General features: G+C 36.2%; 2 protein-coding genes across 2 annotated transcripts; both read right to left on the reverse strand.

Moving 5' to 3' along the window:
• Positions 1–1607: 1607 nt before the first annotated feature.
• On the reverse strand, positions 1608–4414 carry LOC144562001 (sugar transport protein MST4-like). The gene is made up of 4 exons (XM_078311120.1): positions 3917–4414; positions 3304–3623; positions 2184–2807; positions 1608–2073 (listed from the first exon to the last, which is right to left on the reverse strand). Exons 1-4 carry the CDS (start codon positions 4050–4052, stop codon positions 1612–1614), a joined length of 1542 nt encoding a protein of 513 aa, XP_078167246.1. The 5' UTR covers positions 4053–4414; the 3' UTR covers positions 1608–1611.
• Positions 4415–4832: 418 nt separating this feature from the next.
• LOC144562000 (Adaptin family protein) lies at positions 4833–13839 on the reverse strand. The gene is made up of 11 exons (XM_078311119.1): positions 13097–13839; positions 11939–12124; positions 11183–11398; positions 10614–10724; positions 10063–10260; positions 9239–9370; positions 8392–8448; positions 7922–8038; positions 7521–7598; positions 6620–6763; positions 4833–5979 (listed from the first exon to the last, which is right to left on the reverse strand). Exons 1-11 carry the CDS (start codon positions 13691–13693, stop codon positions 4942–4944), a joined length of 2874 nt encoding a protein of 957 aa, XP_078167245.1. The 5' UTR covers positions 13694–13839; the 3' UTR covers positions 4833–4941.
• Between the last annotated feature and the right edge of the window lie 4216 nt (positions 13840–18055).

Raw genomic sequence — 18055 nt, forward strand, 5'->3', positions numbered from 1 at the left:
AGTAACTTCAAATTTAAAATTAAATGTTAAAATAAAACTGTTTATATGTATATTATTTTTTTCTATATACATGTAAAAGATTATGATATTTTAATTTTTTTTTTATTATTATCAACGTCTTGAAAAATATATAATGTGGATTATTTTCAAAGTTGATTTTTTAATTTATTAATAAAAAGTAATAATTTTTATGTGTTCGTAGATTGATAATACAAGTCACATCTAACGGTTTTATTTTAGCACATAAGTTATAAAAAAAATTGTTATTAAAAAAAATAAATGAAGAAATGATAAAACTGCAAGAATGGGACTATTAATTTAAACCCCCGGTGTGTTTGTTGTGGGTGGGTGTGATTTGATTCGGTTAAATCGATTCAGGATACTTAAAATTTTAAACTCTAACCTCTTTATTATTTACATTTTGGATCGATTTGACACTGGATTAAAATTTATTTAAATAAAATCGATAAACTGAATAAATTGAGAATGAAGTATAATAATCCTACTATAAAACAAGAGTAATTTTTTTTTTTTTTTTGGTGTGAAGGCCGTAGACAATTTTATTTATTTAAAAGAATTACAAAGTAGTTGTTACATAAGATGAGACAACAAGTGTCTTAAAAAATATACAGTTGTAAACAAACTAAAAACGCACAAAAGTATGTGTATTATGTGGACACAAATTTGGTCATCCTTACTTGATGAAAATGGTAGGAGCGTACAGATTGTATCCTCTGTGCGCAAAGTTTAACCAGCTGGCATATTTTATCATAGAAGACACTAAATTAAATCGGATCAAGAATTGAATTAACCAACCCAGAACAGTCACCACTTAGAAGTCCCAATGGAGGCACTGAATCAAACCTGACCAGAAACTGAATCAACCGAATAAGGACCAGACCTAGAACTGAATCAACTAGACTTGACCAGTCACTACTTAGAAGTCTCAATGGAAAGCCGCCAGTGTGAGAGCCAGAAAGAAGAGGAGCAGAAGAAAGAGAGCACAACAAACATCAACACAAGCCAAAAACATACAACAACATAGAAAGTAAATAACTATATGTAGAGCTCGTTCCACCCACTCTTCTATTGTCAAAGAGGAAAAGAAGATTTCGAGAGAAGAGAAGAAAAGGCGTTGAATAAAAACTTTAGGTGGTCGAAGGAAAGCGCGGTGATTAGATCCAATAAACGAAAAATGATGATAAGAAAAGTGGTTGAATGAAGCACCGAAAAATGATGGTAAGATCCGCTAAACAAAAGCGCATGCTCTAACAAAGATGGAGCAGTGAACAATGGCCAAATCGTTTAGAACGACATGCAAATCCTGAACTTAATTTTTCTTTTTCTTATTTTTCGCCTGGAGTTCGGCATGGTTATCGGCGCTTAGGAAAGCGGGGAGCGAGAGTAAATTAATTGGTACTCATCCTCTAAAGAAAAGAAGAAGAAAAAGTCGGCAAAATGGACTAACATTATATATATAATATAATATAATATTAGAAAAAGAATATTATATTGTACCAGTTCTAGAGTGAGCTAACACTAAATTTATATGATCATTTCCCTCAAAAAGAATATATATGATCATTAATTTACCATACTAGCTATTTGAAATCAGTAACTATACGCATCTAATATATCTGTTGCTTTGAAACTCCTGGTGCCATCATCCATGTATCTCTTCCAATACCAATGCTTCTTCCAAACCCTCGTCACCATCTCGTCCAGCGGGATATTCTTTGTCTCAGGCAAGAAAACCGCCACAAAGACACCCATCACTGCAATCCACATCGAGAAGAAGAAGAACACCCCCGCACGCATACGGCACAGCATGGATAAGTAGAGCTGAGCGATCACAAATGTGAAGAGCATGTTGGAGCTCACTGCCACCGCGTACCCCGCAGTTCGTGTCTCGAGAGGGAATATCTCACTGGGAATCAACCAGCCCAGCGGGCCCCACGACCAGGCAAAACCTGTGACAAACAAGGCTGTGAATATCACGACGCCCTTCGCAGAATCGGGGTCTAGTGCCTGGTTTTGCCCCGTATTTGTCATTAACACAGCTCCGATCGCAGCCTGAATAAAAATAACAATTTAGTCATGGGAATATTGATGCAACTTGCAACTTGCAAGTTTCATGTCTCGAGAGTGGAGAAGATAAATTGGAAGCAAAGCATATTATTTACCATTGAAAGGAACATTTGCAAGCATCCTTCTAGCAACAGCAATTTTCTCCCGACTTTATCAACCGTCAACAATGATACAATAGTAGCTAAAACATTCACAATCCCAATTGTGACAGCAGAAAGCAACGACACATTGTTCTTAAACCCGAGTGTCTCAAACAACACAGGGGCATAGAACATGATTGCATTAATCCCGGTAAACTGCTGAAAGAACTGCAAGGACGCTCCAATGACGAGTTGCGGGAAACTTGTTCTCTGAAATATGCTCATAAAAGGTCGCTCCACCTGTCTTGCTGTCTCACTGGCATGCAGCATCTCCTTAAACTCTGCTTCAACGTTGTGGGTCCCACGAACTCTCTTCAGGGCTTCTAGCCCTTCGGCATGTCTTCCACGCTCGATGAGGCTCGTTGGTGTTTCAGAGATGAGGAAGGAACCAACGCACAATATTAGTGCTGGGACACCCGCGAGGCCGAGAGAGAGCCTCCAACCATTCGGGATCTTTGATGCATAGTAGTTGATAATGTTTGCAATTAGGATCCCTATGGTTATGTTTAGTTGGAAAAGGATGTTTAGTGCACCGCGGACGTGGAATGGTGCAATCTCCGACAAAAATAAGGGGATAGCCTATAAATGCCATAATTTCAAGTTCAGGATAATTGATTCACTTTTTTTTTTTTTAAGGTTAATAGGTAAGATACCCTCTGGGGGAATTAGCCAAACAGGATGCGAAAAACTGGTTGGCAGCAATCTCCTCCAATAGGATCAGTATAGGGATAGGATAGAGTGACAAATTTTGTCTTAATTTTCATCTTTATTACTTGAGCATCTATGTAATTTCATTGTAATTATTTAGGGCGAGCTTTGTAAATACTCTTTTATCTAATCAGAATTGTCAGCATTGCTAGCTGACCTTCAAAAAAAAAATAGGTAAGATACCCAGTAACAATTGTATTAAGAAAATAAAAAGGTTTTGCACGCTATATACAAAATAAACAATTCACATCAATAATACACCAAAAATATTGATGCACTTGACTATTGTGTTTGTAGAAAATTAAATTTATTATTTTGACCACTAAAAATATTGATAGAAATAGATTGAAGGGACAAAAAACATCACCTGATTAGCAAACCCTATACCAACGCCGAGAAGAATCCGTCCAGCAATTAACATGCGTAAATTATCAGCCCCGAGGTTGAGAATGACACCCATGAAAAAGAATATTGATGAAACCTGGATCGTTATCTTGCGGCCAAATCCCCGGCACATCTTAGATGCAAAGAGGCATGAGACAAGTGCCGCTAGATAGAGAGAGGATGTGAACAGCTGGAGCTTGTGGTTGTCATACTTGCAGAAGAGATCCTCCTTCGCCCGCTTCTTTTTTTCATAAACCAAAGGGAAAAATTTCAAGAGAAAGTCGTCCATGGATGTCACACCACCTATACGTGTTAATTTATCAATTAAAAGAAAAACTTGTAAGAGTGGCTAGTTCTGCATGAAACGAAGATTGCCCTTAATACAATAAAAGTTTATGGTTCAAGACATTTGCACAGCTTCTTTGAAACCTTCCACGAGTTGGCAGGGTTGTGACATTTGCACCCCTGTTGCCCCTTCCCAATTGTTGATGTGCTGTGAAAGTGGTGAAACTTGCTGTACCAGCTGGGTACATATCATTTTTTGTTCCAGAGATTGCAGAGGAAAATAAATCATACAAGGACCGTTTAGAAATTACCAGAAATGCCAATATCGTAACCAAACATCAATCCACCGGTGGCCGCAATAAGCGCACATACTACCAGATAAAATGTGACTTTTCCTTCAAATTTTGTCTGGATATCAGGTAAGCCAGTGATCACGAAGCCCCCCATTTTACACCAATCTCCAAAAAGTTCCCTTTGTTTTGAAGGTTTTGGAAGGTAAACCTTCAAAACAAAGGGGAAAGTCTTTATTCAAGCCAGTACAAAAAGATAATGAAAGTTGACAAGTGGCTTCAATTTGTAGCGAAACTTAAAAACTTGCAAGTTATTCATGTCGAGCAATCAGGTCCCCAAAATAGTATGGATTTTGCTGGTCGTTATTTCTGTTTTGTCTGCTCTTGTTGTGGGGATAAGCAGCACCACGTAAAGAAAATTAACAGCTGGTAATTCTGGTCATGTTTCGAATAAACTATAAACTGTAGATGGTGCCATGTCTTAAAATAGTAAATCAACCCAAGCCGAAATGTAAATTTTAATTGACGTATCGCAAACACGCACAATCAGGTACAAAGAACTGTGGGTAACAAACGGCTAAACCACTCTGAAGTCTGAATAAAAAATAAATAAAAAAGTGAATCAACAAAGAAAATGTACCTTAGCCTTCAGCTAATATTGCCACAGTTATTGGTAATAACCTCACATACATACTCGACCAACGGACCAAATATTAAGACATGTCCATTTATTATTTCATAATAACGTCAAAAAATATTTTTGACAGCCAAAACTATTTTTCAATGCAACTACCCCTTCTACAAGCAAGAAAGCAAACCCATTCAACTCTTCTCACATCAATTCATCTACACCTACAACTTAACCACATCTTACACTTCCACCCTCAAAGAAAAGATAATAAAATATTGAAAACAAAAAAACAAAGAAGAATAAAAAGAATAAAAAAAAGAGCCACATCATTCTCATCCAGTCAAAATTACAGCCACAATCCATTATTGTCCGACATTTTAAACAAGTTGACCATATCACTGCCACAAAGTCAATTTTACCCAAGCAAGTCTTTAAAAAGATTAGGATTATTCCCGGTTGGCGTCACACCCACTTGACGAGCTGTTGCATCCTTTTGCAATGCGTCTTTCACATTTGGACCCTTTTTAGCCACAGTTGAACTAATTACCCCTTTATCAGAACTCTTACTGTCAATTATTGGTGGCATGTCTGTAACCATCGACATCAGATCTGCTGTTGCCACATCACTGACAGATGGGCCTGGACCAGAAGCCCCATCACTGCCAGCTCCAGGTCCCAACAGCCCTTCAAGTTGCTTAAAGGGGTCTATGGTCTGTGTAGCTGTTTCACTCGGTTCCCCCAGATCAAGTAGATCTGGTGGTGGCGCAGCAGGAGCAATGACTTTGTCCTCCTTCGGTGCCTCCGGAGCTGATGTGGCAACAGCTGGTTGGATCTCTTTCACCGGTCTGCGTGTGCCAGCCTGTGTCTTTTTTTCTACTGCTTTCTTCCCAAACAGAGAAGCTGCAAGCCTCTGTTTCTCAGCCGAGACCTCTGGGATCTGCTGCTTTCTTGAATCAAGTGTGCTTTCACGAATTGTCTCACTTGTCACCATTCCATTACTTGGCTTTTGTGTGCTGGAGCTCGATGATGTAGAAGGGGCTGATGGGGAAGAGTATGTCTGCCGCCCCCATTTTTTTTGAACCCCGTCAAGCCTGAGGCGAACTCCAATTTCAGCCGATATTTGATCAGCTAGTGTTTGAACTTTAGGGTTTTGCTGTTCTTCTCTTGTTGTGTAGGTTGCATCACTGACCGGTACCAGGTCACTGCTAATAGTAGGTAAAGAAGACATTGATGATGACTGAATACTGGGGGCTGGGCCCCGCGGCTTAGGTAGCTCGTAGGCCTCAAATTTAAGGGAGTGAACTGATGATGTATCATGCTGGTATTGGCTGGCACTAGCTACGGTGATGGTGCTTGCTGTTCCAGATCGCTCAGACTCCGAGACGTAAGGCCTAGCCCCATTCTCTATTGCTTGGTTTATGTAGTTACTTAAAAAGGGAAGACTTTTATCTATCTGAACAAATAAAAGAGGGAAGAAAAAAAAAAAACCAAAAATTAAGTTGTTGGTTTTGCAAACAGATGAAAACGAGTAAACTATAATATTGTTTCGATCAATGTCCTCTGCAACCTGAATTGTAGCAAAACTCCAGTTTTTCCAAGTTCATTTTTTTTGTCCCAGTCATGTTACTTTCTACTTTTACTTTTGGCCTATTTTCTGTTTTATTAAACAACACAGTAGTTTGAGTTCAAGTTGGGGAGGAATTTTACTTAATTAGGTTGAAATGATGCTTCATTGTGTCTCATTTCAGAAACCAAGGGCTTAAAAAAGTTGAAGTGGGGCTTTGCTGTGATAATCAAGAAGCAGACCTACTGCACTGGTACTATATCTGTGCTACTCAATAACACCTCAGGAAGATAGAGACTAATTGAGCACCATTGATGCTTACAGAAGCCTCATTAGCCTAAAGTAAATGCAATTGCACAGCAGATTTAATTTAGGCTACATGTATGTTGGGCCTTTCTTCTGTCTCGCTTCTCGTTTATGGGATTAAGAGCTCGTGAGTTAAATTCAACATAATTGCATAACTAGGGGTGCTGCTACAATATCAGTCAATTTTCACTGGAACGGAAGCTAAGTTGATTGAACGAAATACCTCAATATCTTCGCAGCTGGCATCAGGGGGCATCACATTCTCGATGACTTGTGGGCTTAGTCCTAATAAAGCTTGAAATTCGTAAGCACGTTGCTGTAGATCTGTTGAATGGGAAGCTAACACCTCATCTATTAATGTTTGGCACTGTACAAGAATTGGAGTAAATTTCCTTATTAGAAGGCAAGTTATTAAAAAAGGGATTTTCCATTGGTAGTGGTATTGCTAGTAGTAATCTATCCTGACCTGACCGGTGTTGCAAAAATGGCATTAATTGGTTCCTTCAATAAGTTGGTCAACAATTTACCTGTTCGTGCTCAGCAAAGCACATAATTAACCAAAACTTTATTGAGTGAGTCTACGGTGAGTTGTGAAGCAAAGGACTTTGTTTTACTTCGCGTCCATACCTCCTTTTCAAAATCCAAACAGTCGATCTGAACCGTTCAACATGATCACCATATTAAAATGTGGCGGGAGACCAAATTTTATATATTTGAGAATTTTTTTTTTTTTAGATAGGTAGAAAATCGCTGTTTTTGGATGGATTCTGGACCGGCGATTTTCTACCTATCTAAAAAAATATAAAATTTGGTATACGAGGACATTTTCATGTAGAGATTATGTTGAGCGGTTCCTATCTTGGACTTTCAAATGTAGAAAATATGGGCATGAAGTAAAACAAGTCCCTTATTTCGCAACTCACCATAGCCCAACTCAACTTGATTTATACAAATTAAAAAAGAGATACTATCTGTGCAGTACAGGTGAAGAACTGGTACAGCAAGGAAATTACAATAGATTTTTAAATCCTCAGTGTACTAGCAAAGCAACTATTACAAACGCAACATGTAGAAAACTTTGGTTCTTTAGTTTTCTTTTGACAAAAATGTAGGGTTTATTTTACCTCAGGTAGCATTTCAACCTTCCTTCCAGCAGCTAATTCAAAAGAAAATATCTTCATAATTGCTGACACAGCATATGCCTTCCAAGAAAAGAACACAACATGCTATATTAGTTGGATAAAATTCAAATCCTACAAATATAGAACTTTCAAAAAACAACATCAAAATAAATAATAACAAGAGAGAGATGAGCCTATATTTAACTCAGATGCTCAAGTTACCCTTCAATTGAAACCATCACCTACATCAGTTGGTTCAAAATCAAACTTGGGTTTATGCTAAGTGTTTCAATTTTCAACTTCAAATCTTCAAAACAGAGGAGACCCGAAAAATAAAACAATATGGCTCGTACCAGACTGCTCCCATACCAAACTACTCAAGCAGGATACATGAACTAGTGTACCTTGACAGTATCATCACTAGAGTGGGCCTCAGCAACATCACACAATTTGCCGATGATGTAGGAAGCAGAGTACTTGCCATCAGCTGTACCATATTCTCCCAAAACCCAACAAATCACCTACACTTAAAAAGGAACAATTAGTTTACTGTCAACAATCCTTGAAGGACAACAGATGCCCACAATTCCCTTTCTGATGCTGGTTTAACTCAAAACTATTTATTGCTTACATTTATTTTACATCCCAGTGCTTAATGGCAGTGATAATTACAAGATACAACCAACTTAAAACTACAAGCGTAACATTAAGCTAAAATCTCGGTACATCATTACATGGAAGTAAATAATATTTCAGTTGAGAGCTTAAAATAAGTTCTACCTTTATTCCAAAACTGTTACTACACCTACTAACTATTAAGCAACCTTAGCAGGCCAGTCCTTATTGAAAATATTAGTAAGAACATGGAACATACTTGAAGAAACAAAGAAGGAAGCTTTGGTTCTCCAAGAATCCTCAGGTACGAATCAACCTGGAATATCATATGATAAGGATATAAAATTGCCATCAGAATGTTGCACAAAGATTAACAACAGCATATGAAATCATCATTTCTGTTTAAATAGTCATACTTAACTAAGTCACATTAGAGTCACCTCAATTTTTTCAAGATGGTGTTACCAAGTACTATGGAAGATGATACCCGATTTTTGTCATACAGCAACTCCCTGGCACCCAGATGTAACAGGTATGGCTGGTTTATTTTGGTCTCGGTAGAAATTTGTATTAACCGTAAAATTGCATAAAGAGCACATAATTAGATGTGCAATTGAAATATTATGAGAGATAGATAAGCAGGTAGGTCAAATAGAATCCAGGTGTCAGCAATATTTGAATTTTGGTTATGGAGATCTTTTCCAGGTTAAGGGTCATTTGAGGTTTTGAGTCCACTCAGATATCACTTACCAAATCACAGGCATCCATACACATTGTCCCAAACAAATTGACTCAGAAGTGTAAAGAAGAAAAAAAATCTTTTAGTTTAGATTGGGTTAAATTCTTCAGGTCAAGTTGGGTCTAGGATTTAGATTTGTTCGGTTCACTTGCTTAGCTTCAGGTTAGATTAGGTGGTGTTACCAAACTAGTCTTGCTACCCGAGGATTCAGGATCAACAAAAAAACACCAAATATCATACTGGTCCAGTGGTTCTGAGGGTGTGTTGGCATTGGCTTGGTTTTTCCAACTCTGCAAAGTTGTTATCTAAAAGAGTAGATAAAATGTTAAAATGGAATCAGAACCAACAAATGGAACGGATTACGTACAGCTGAAGATCGGAGCTGGGTATCAGCCCCCTCATCATCTTCCCCGAATCCTTCAGCAATCAGCCGCATGAGATTATGTGCCACTCTCGGATTCACGAGATCTCCGGCATGCTCAAATACCTTGTTCATTGTCTGGATATACATCGAAAAAATAACAATAAAACAACTAACAAAGAAGCTTTTCACACTACGAGAACTAGCAATCTTTAGTATTAATAAAAAGAAAATAACCTCTTGAGTTTTGTTGTGTAACCTTTTATGGAAAATAATCCGAACAAAAGAAAACTCAGAAGTATTTACATCTTAAAGATAATATTATGAGTGGGAAATAAAGTATTATATACTGAAAATTAGGTCAGTAGCGTCCTTAAATGGCTAGTCCTTTGCTGTCTTTTTAACTTCTTATTTTAAATCAACACTTACTGGACTTTCTTAAGCAATAAGATGAGAAAACTGTTGCCTTCTTCATGTGGTGTCAAGCAAATAACAGACCGTTGTATTTTAAAAGAGCCAAGGAGAAAAATGGACAAAAAGAAGCACAAGACACAAAGGTTAAAATTTTACATTTCCCATAATATGTTGCGCAACCACATCAAAAATAAAGCTGCATGAACTAAATTCAATACCTAACCTCAAATTTAATGAATACATCGATGCAAAGATATAACATGGCTTATTTTGGACTTGTTTTTAGTCTTTCAAAAAGGAAAGAAAAATGAAAAATAGAGAAATCACACCTTCATGCGTTGTAAAAACATGAGGTGCATTTAAGCAATGAAATGATAGAGAGCTAGAGTAAGAGGAAGAGGGGAATGTGGACCCACCTGGATGAACCATTGGTTGCTAGGTGCAAACTGCTCAGCAAGTTCTACACACCGCGAGGCAATTTCTGTCTTATAATGACTATCGGTGATGTTGATCATGTAGTCGATCATGCGGTCAACTATGACCTCAACATTGGTTGATTTTGTCATTTTGTACAGCAGCTCAAATGTCTTGCGCTTAAGAGTGTCATCTGGATCCTAAAAATTTGGAAGATTGCAATAACAATAGGATGAACACAGGAACCAGGATTCAGCAGCTTCTTGTGTTAAGTGCACAAGCAGATCTACTGGACAAAGATATAAGGTAGTTCACACCTGTCACTCCTAAAGAACTCAGCATACTGGCCACATTTGCAAATTTTGTTCTAATACTTCTGTCTACCAGAAAGCATAAAAATAATTAACTGTCAAAAGAAAAGGCAAAATTCTTGGACAGCACATTTGTTTGATACTTTACAAGAAGACAACATATAGAGTTATAAGATTTCCTTAAAAAGCATTCAATACTGAAAAATGAAAAGGTAAAGAATGAGGTATAGTTCAGAACAAACCTCTAAGCAATCAATGACTGCAAGTTGGTGTTCTTCGGCGATATCAGGATTTATTCTTATAAGCCGACCGAGCGCATCAATTCCCATATACTTCAAATTATGGCTTTCACTCTGACATATAGAATAATCAAACATAACAATGAAGAATCATGAAAATATAACATCTAGTGGGTTTTTTTCAGTACAGGACAATTCATTAAACACACAACTACCAATAAATAAAAAAAAATTGTAACTGGTGAAAAAAGCAAATATATTTTTGTCTAGCAAAAGGCCGTAATAGCAAAGGTACTAAGCCTGACCTGCTACTTGCAACAATTCTGGCATACAATACCAATAAGAAACTGAAATCTTTTTAGCAAAATTTCAGATTGCAATCACTACCAATAAGAACCTGAAATATTTGTAACAGAATTTGAGATTGCAATCTTAAAACTGACCAGTAGGATACCAGTAATGATATTGTGTTGCTATAACCAAATTTCCTTATCATGTGATTAACCAAGACACTTCAAAATAAATTACTAAAGGTAAAATTACACGATAGAACCAAATTTAGGGAAGCTAACCTTGAGAAATTTAGAAGTGGCTTCTATAGCTGCATCTAGTACTTTCGAGTTGGGATAAATAGAAGAGACACAACATACACACTCATATATAATAGCATTTCCGATATTACTTGAAGATTCACATTTTCTAAATATCTCGGTGAGAACTGTATACATATGGCTACTTGCTTGCTTATCCCCACTTCCAAGCAAAGCAAGAATCTTGAGTAACTTAATCTGCAAATATCATATTTCAAATTAACCGAGAATAGTGAAACTTCCTTAATACAAATATAAACTAGTTTTGACCAGTCCAACATCATACCCATGCCAGTCAGACCTAAGCACCTAGCAATATAATACCTCGTCAGTAGGTAATGCTCAGCAACTTACCCACTACTATTGTACCAGGGGAGCCAAGCAGTGCCTACTGTATATGTACGAACCAATATAGACATTTTAACCAATAATGTACCTGTGTGTACCGGCAAGCTTAGCATAAGTGTGGTCTCAGAATGGACTGATTGTAGCTAGCTGACCAGTCAGGTTCAGCATGTATGTACCAATTAGCAAAAGCACATATTAACCCAATACCAGGCACAAAAACTCTTCTTCTTTTCTCCATAGCTGTTTATCAGGCTCTGATTTTAATTTGGCCAAAGTTTTTTTGAGAAACCCAACATTTAAGAAAGAAATTGAGTAAACACAAATCGTACCCACACTACGCACAGATTACAGACAGACATGTGAAACATAAAAGTAGGTTTATTTTAATACCTGGATAAAAGGTGCAGGCATATGGTGGTAATCATAGGTAGTAGGGAGCCTCTTCTCAGCAATTTGCTTGAGAATGCTGACAAGGCTGACAACCAGATCCTTGTATGAGTTTGCATCCTCCAAAATCAGGTCAAATAGCGGGCACAGCGTTGCCCCCATCACTCCAGGGTCATTATCACAAAGCCTCTGGCATTCCATCAATCATAAATTATTCAGTTACATTTTACGAATTAATCATCAATCAAATTAAATTACAGTTACTTTTATAACAGCCTCTAATATGTTCTGTGATTTTCAAATGGTAACAAAATATTGCACATTGTTGTGACTGGCAATCACTAAGTTTGGCATTAAGAATAGATGCTATTGTTTAATAGGATGACATGTAATTTGCTTGAGAAATACTAAAATAGATTTTTTACTTTATTATTTTTATTTTGTTATCTTTTGACTTATCTTACCCTGATTTTACATTTTCTTGGGAGGTGATATGCAGATAAAAACAACTGTTGCTACACAAAAAAATAGTTTGCTGCCTTGTGAAGGCTACAATATTGGGTGCGATTTGTCAAATTCTGATTTCCAGAAATGGTCTATTCATCCTTTAGAAGTTCTACATGCAAGGATTTAAATTGAAATCAAGGTCCCTAAACTGAAGTAAAGACAAATTACCTACCTTTCAAACACTTGGAAGCATATAAGAAACCAATCAAGGCAATTTCTGATGAAACCTATAGAAAGTAATGACTGCTCTTATTTGTTCTCACTTTATACATTTTTTTACTCACAAACTGATGGTATCAAAATGCTCAGTGATCATAAGACAACTTCTCCAAAAGATGATACCTTCCCAAATTCATAAACCATAAACTTCCACAAGCTAATTCCAATCAGAAAGTTTCCAATAACAAACCGAAGGCTTCAGCTTTTGAAAATTTTAATCCAAACGAGAAACCAAGCTAACAGTTTTTTTTTATGATAATACTGTATAGCAACAGAGCAAATTTTATTCAGTCTAACTTGCCTAGTTAATTTAGCAAGCATTACCAGTTGGAAATAAAAGCGTCCTTCCTAGTATGGTAGTCTGTGACTCACCTAAATTCGCACTTATAAAAGGTAAATTTGGGATAAACTGAGTCAGAGTGGTCATATAATTACCTTTCGAAAATTTGAAACCAAATGTGACACTGAGCTGGGTGATCTCTGGTAAAACCGGTGCAATGCCATGACCGCCTTCTTCCTCACAGCCTCCTTTGGGTGTCCCAGCAATTCCACCACCTGAGGCAACACTGCGGGGATGGTCTCCTCACTGATCAGCTTACACACCGCAACTAGAGCTGCGCTAACGACCAAGTAGTTGTCCGATCTCAGATCCTTCTGTATCGTATTCACGATCAGTATAATCAAGTCATGCCCTTCGTCCAAGAATAAAGCCACGGTCAAGTATCCAGTTCTCTTCAATAGTATATTATCATCGTGCGCCATTTTGACGGCGTGGATGTAACCGAAGGAGGCATCGTGGCCTAACATCTCGGCATAGGCCAGGCGCAGGAGGTACTCCTTCATCTTCCTGCGGGGTATGTCCGGTTCAGAGAGACGACGCCTGAGAGTTTCGAGTTCGCGCAGTATGATACGGTCCTCCTCGGATTTGGATCGTGCTTCGCCAATGGATTTGACGAGATCGAGGAATTCCTTCGAAGATCCGCCTTGGGAGCCCATGGCGAGCTCACGACCGAACGATTTGAGCTGTTCCATGGAAAAACCTCCGTGGAGCGGCGGAGATGGTCGGAGCGGTTGGGCACGAGGTGGTGGGTTTTAAGTGAGATCTGGATCAGATCAAGAGGGGAGGAGTCGAGGTCGAGTGGAAGATAGAAAGAAGAGAGGAGAAGTGTGATTTGGGATTTTGTCAGGAAGAGGTTAAGGTAAACAGTCTACATACTCTGGAGTACCCCAAATTCTGAGTTTCTATACAGACCGTCCGATTCTTTTAATTTTGTGCCGAAATACATCTGACGGTTTGGATCTAAATTCAAAATTTGAGTTACTTTAGGTGATAACATCAAACAAAGGCACCATGTAACTGTGGAAGGTTACAAGAGGAAAGTTCATCAGGGTTGCTAACTTGTACTGAATCATAACTCATAAGGATGAAATGTTTTCATTTTTTTATTATATAAAAAATTAAGAATATATTTATTGATTTATGCTTAAAAAATAAAAATGTTTAATAAACAGCAGCATCAAGAAAAAATTTATAATTATCAGACGGTTCTGGTAATTATATTTTGAGCAAAAGCCGGGTTGTGTATTAAAATTCTGCATTCTCCATTTTCCTTGTCAACTCTTACCAGGGGGCAGGGGCTTCTTCGGTAAAATAACTCAGTAACAATTATCCAGGCTGAAAATAATTATCAGGCAGGAATTAGAGAGTTCATAATAACACTATAATAATGTATTTGGGAGGAATAAAATGTTTAACCAAGTGTCACAGTGGTAACTGAAAGTATAAAATAAAGATTTTTATGTGACTTTTACATATCGAAAAAAAATATATCTTAATCAAAAATATATTAAAGGTATGTTTGATTGTCGCAAAATTTTGTAAGATGAGATTTCACAAGTACGAAATTCTACGATTCAATTCACAGGAACCCGCACATCGATGATTACAATAATATACAATAATGTTTCTTCAATTGAATTGGGAAAAATATGTAGAAAAAATGTATTCTTCTGTGCAGCACATGCAGTGATGGAAAAGAATGTTCATTGTGCAACATGCTGCGTTTCCAATTTCCAAACACACGGGACGGAACCGATTCAGTATTTATTTTTAATTTTATATTTACTATTAAATTAAAAAAAAAAAATGGGAAAGCCAGAAAGGGCTTTTACGGGCTTAAGAGGGCTGCAAATTATTCGGTATATTTGTAGACCTAGCCCAGTACCCCGCAAATTCGTGCATATGCATTTGGTCGGCCCATGGGCTTGCTCTGTGGATATTTATTAGGAGATGATCGTTAACACTTAACTCCCAAATCAGAGTCATTTTCTGCCGAAATTCTTATTGACAGAAAATAAAAAATGAGAAGAGTATTGCAAGAATTTTTAAAATGGGAAGGCAATCTGACGTCAACTCCATTTTTAAAATTAATGGATGTCGTCGTCGTGGATGCAGTCTATTCCCTGACGCCATTAGTGGACTTCACCTTCAATGAAGTCCAAGTAAAAAATCAGAAAAAATAAATTAAATTAATGGACGTCGTTGTGGATGCAGTCTATATTGTTCATTTTTTTTCCATGACATTCAAGTGTCATAAAAAGTGGATGCCTTTCCATTTTTTAAATAATACAAATATCTTTTCCATTTTTTATTTTTTTTAATTCCCGTCAATAAAATTTTTGGCATTTTCTACTAGTGTTATGCATATTTAGTGACATGTTGTGCTACAGTTACTAAAACCTATCATATATATTAGCTTCGAATGATAAATATAAATTATTAAAACCAATCTATTTCATGAATAATGCATTTGTATGCAAATTTTATAAATTTTTGAATTTATTTAGTACGAAGTTAACCCGATTTTTTTATTTATATCCAAAAAATAAATCAAATTACAAAAAATAACCACTTCGGCATGGAATTTCGAAAACTACCCAATCCGGTTACCCAGTAACCGGATTTTTTTTTTTCGGTTACCCAATTCCCAGATTAGTGAAATGGGTCCGGTTATTGGTTAACCGGAAATGAGCAAAATGTTTGGTATGCTATATGTCCGGTTAATGGTGCACCGGTTTTGTGTGTGTGTTTTTTTTTTAAAACAGAAATTTTTATTTTATTTTTTTTGTATTAAAATATTAGAAATGTTGAATATATTTCTTTGAAAATAGATGGAATACAATATAATTTGATTTATTAGAAAGACTGCAACAAATAAACCGGATCAATATTTTTCAGGTCGGATTTTTCGCGGCTATAAGAAAAATTAATATATTTCTTTATGTGTTATTGGAAAAAAAAAATGCTTAGATTCCGAGTTATTGATCCCGGTTCAAAAGTCACTTCTAGGTAATCCAGAAAATATTATGATCTTTCTAGTACATTTAATTTATTAAAAGTTGTATCTATTTTGAAAAAAAACAAAAACTTTAATTTATTTAATGATTTTTATTCAAAAATAATTCTTAGATACAACTTTTAATAAATTAAATGTACTAGAAAGATCATAATATTTTCTAGATTACCTAGAAGTGACTTTTGAACCGGGATCAATAACTCGGAATCTAAGCATTTTTATTTTTTTCCAATAACACATAAATAAATATATTAATTTTTCTTACAGTCGCGAAAAATCCGACCTGAAAAATATTGATCCGGGTTATTTGTTGCAGTCTTTCTAATAAATCAAATTATATTGTATTCAATCTATTTTCAAAGAAATATATTCAACATTTCTAATATTAAAAAAACACAAAACCGGTGCACCATTAACTGGACATATAGCATACCAAATATTTTGCTCATTTCCGGTTAACCAATAACCGGACCCATTTCACTAATCCGGGAATTGGGTAGTTTTTGAAATTCCATGCCGAAGTGGTTATTTTTTGTAATTTGATTTATTTTTTGGATATAAATTAAAAAATTGGAAGTTAACCTATCAAGAAATAATAATAAATAATATATTAAAATGAACTTATAATCCTCTATTTGTTGGATTTGTTTAATAGCACGCAAGGCATGCTAAAGAATTTTAAATATCTAAGAGAACTATAAAAAGGGAATCTTCGACTTGACAATGACATGCGGTTGCCTTGAGAGAAAGAAAATAAAAATATAAAAATACCTGGTATAAATGCGAACATGTATACTAGCTTTTATTTGATATTAAATTGTGCAGTGATTTAATTTCCGGCCATTTTTATTAATATCCCCTTCAAAAAAGAAAATTTTAAAAATAACCCTGTATCTGGTTTTATTTTATTTATGCCCTGACCACCAGGCCCACGGGCGGCCCATACTCCCCATGGAGCGCCAGACAGACTGGCGCCTCACATAGCTAGTGGAGCGCCACACCTAGAGGCGCCCACATAGCAACTAGATTTGATGAATTTTTTTTAGTTTTGTTAATTGTAGTTCGCAAAATTCAAACGCTTATTTGGATGATGGTGAAATTAATACATCCAATACAATATGTACGCACGTGTTTGATGAATCAAATACAAATATTTATTTTAATGCATCAATATTTGTATGCATGGTATTATGTAATACGCTGACAACGACAGTTTCTCTTAGTCCAAAAAAAAAAAAAAAAAAAATGAAGCTTATATAAAATTTTCCGAGATTTTTATTTTTATCCAAAAAATAAATAATTTTATTATAAATAACCACGTTTTTCAAAAAAATTTATTTTTACCCAAACCGCATATATTCTGTGCGGCCCGAATTAAAAATTCGGACCGTATAGAATATATGCGGTCCGAAATTTTTTTTTTTTTTTTTGGATTTAAAAATTCGGACCGCCTAGAATATTTGCGGTCCGAAATTTTTTTGTTTTGCTTTTTTCAAATGGCCTAGGCAATTTTTGAGTGATAATATCTCACGATCTGTTTAGATATTTTGGATGAAACTTCACAGTCTTGTTCTACGATGTCAAGACTACATGTCGGTCAATTTTCATGAATTTTGAAGATATTTTCCTATGTTAACTAGAGATGCAAAGTTGGACTCAGAAGCACTCTTTTAGCAGTTCGGGCAATTTTTGAGAGATGATATCTCACGATCTGTTCAGAGATTTTAAATAAAACTTCACAGACTTGTTCTACGATGTTAAGACTACATGTCGGTCAATTTTCATGAATTTTAAAGATGTTTTCCTATGTTAACCAGGGATGCAAAGTTGGACTCAGAAGCACTCTTTTAGCAGTTCGGGCAATTTTTGAGTGATAATATCTCACGATCTGTTTAGATATTTTGGATGAAACTTCACAGTCTTGTTCTACGATGTCAATACTACATGTCGGTCAATTTTCATGAACTTTGAAGATATTTTCCTATGTTAACTAGAGATGCAAAGTTGGACTCAGAAGCACTCTTTTAGCAGTTCGGAC

The sequence above is a fragment of the Carex rostrata genome, chromosome 11 (genome assembly GCF_964058835.1).
Source record: "Carex rostrata chromosome 11, lpCarRost1.2, whole genome shotgun sequence".
In the NCBI taxonomy this organism is placed as follows: Eukaryota; Viridiplantae; Streptophyta; class Magnoliopsida; order Poales; family Cyperaceae; genus Carex; species Carex rostrata.

What these genes read in the sequence shown, in the direction of transcription:
- LOC144562000 (XM_078311119.1), bottom strand. Translation starts at nt 13,693, where the DNA reads ATGGAACAGCTCAAATCGTTCGGTCGTGAGCTCGCCATGGGCTCCCAA. An exon ending in CCACTTCTAAATTTCTCAAG is followed by an intron (nt 10,725 to 11,182) that starts GTTAGCTTCCCT and finishes TCTATATGTCAG; the next exon opens with AGTGAAAGCCATAATTTGAA. An exon ending in TTCCTTCTTTGTTTCTTCAA is followed by an intron (nt 8,039 to 8,391) that starts GTATGTTCCATG and finishes TTTTAAGTGTAG; the next exon opens with GTGATTTGTTGGGTTTTGGG.
- LOC144562001 (XM_078311120.1), bottom strand. Translation starts at nt 4,052, where the DNA reads ATGGGGGGCTTCGTGATCACTGGCTTACCTGATATCCAGACAAAATTT. An exon ending in TTACGATATTGGCATTTCTG is followed by an intron (nt 3,624 to 3,916) that starts GTAATTTCTAAA and finishes TAACACGTATAG; the next exon opens with GTGGTGTGACATCCATGGAC. An exon ending in TGCAAATGTTCCTTTCAATG is followed by an intron (nt 2,074 to 2,183) that starts GTAAATAATATG and finishes ATTTTTATTCAG; the next exon opens with GCTGCGATCGGAGCTGTGTT.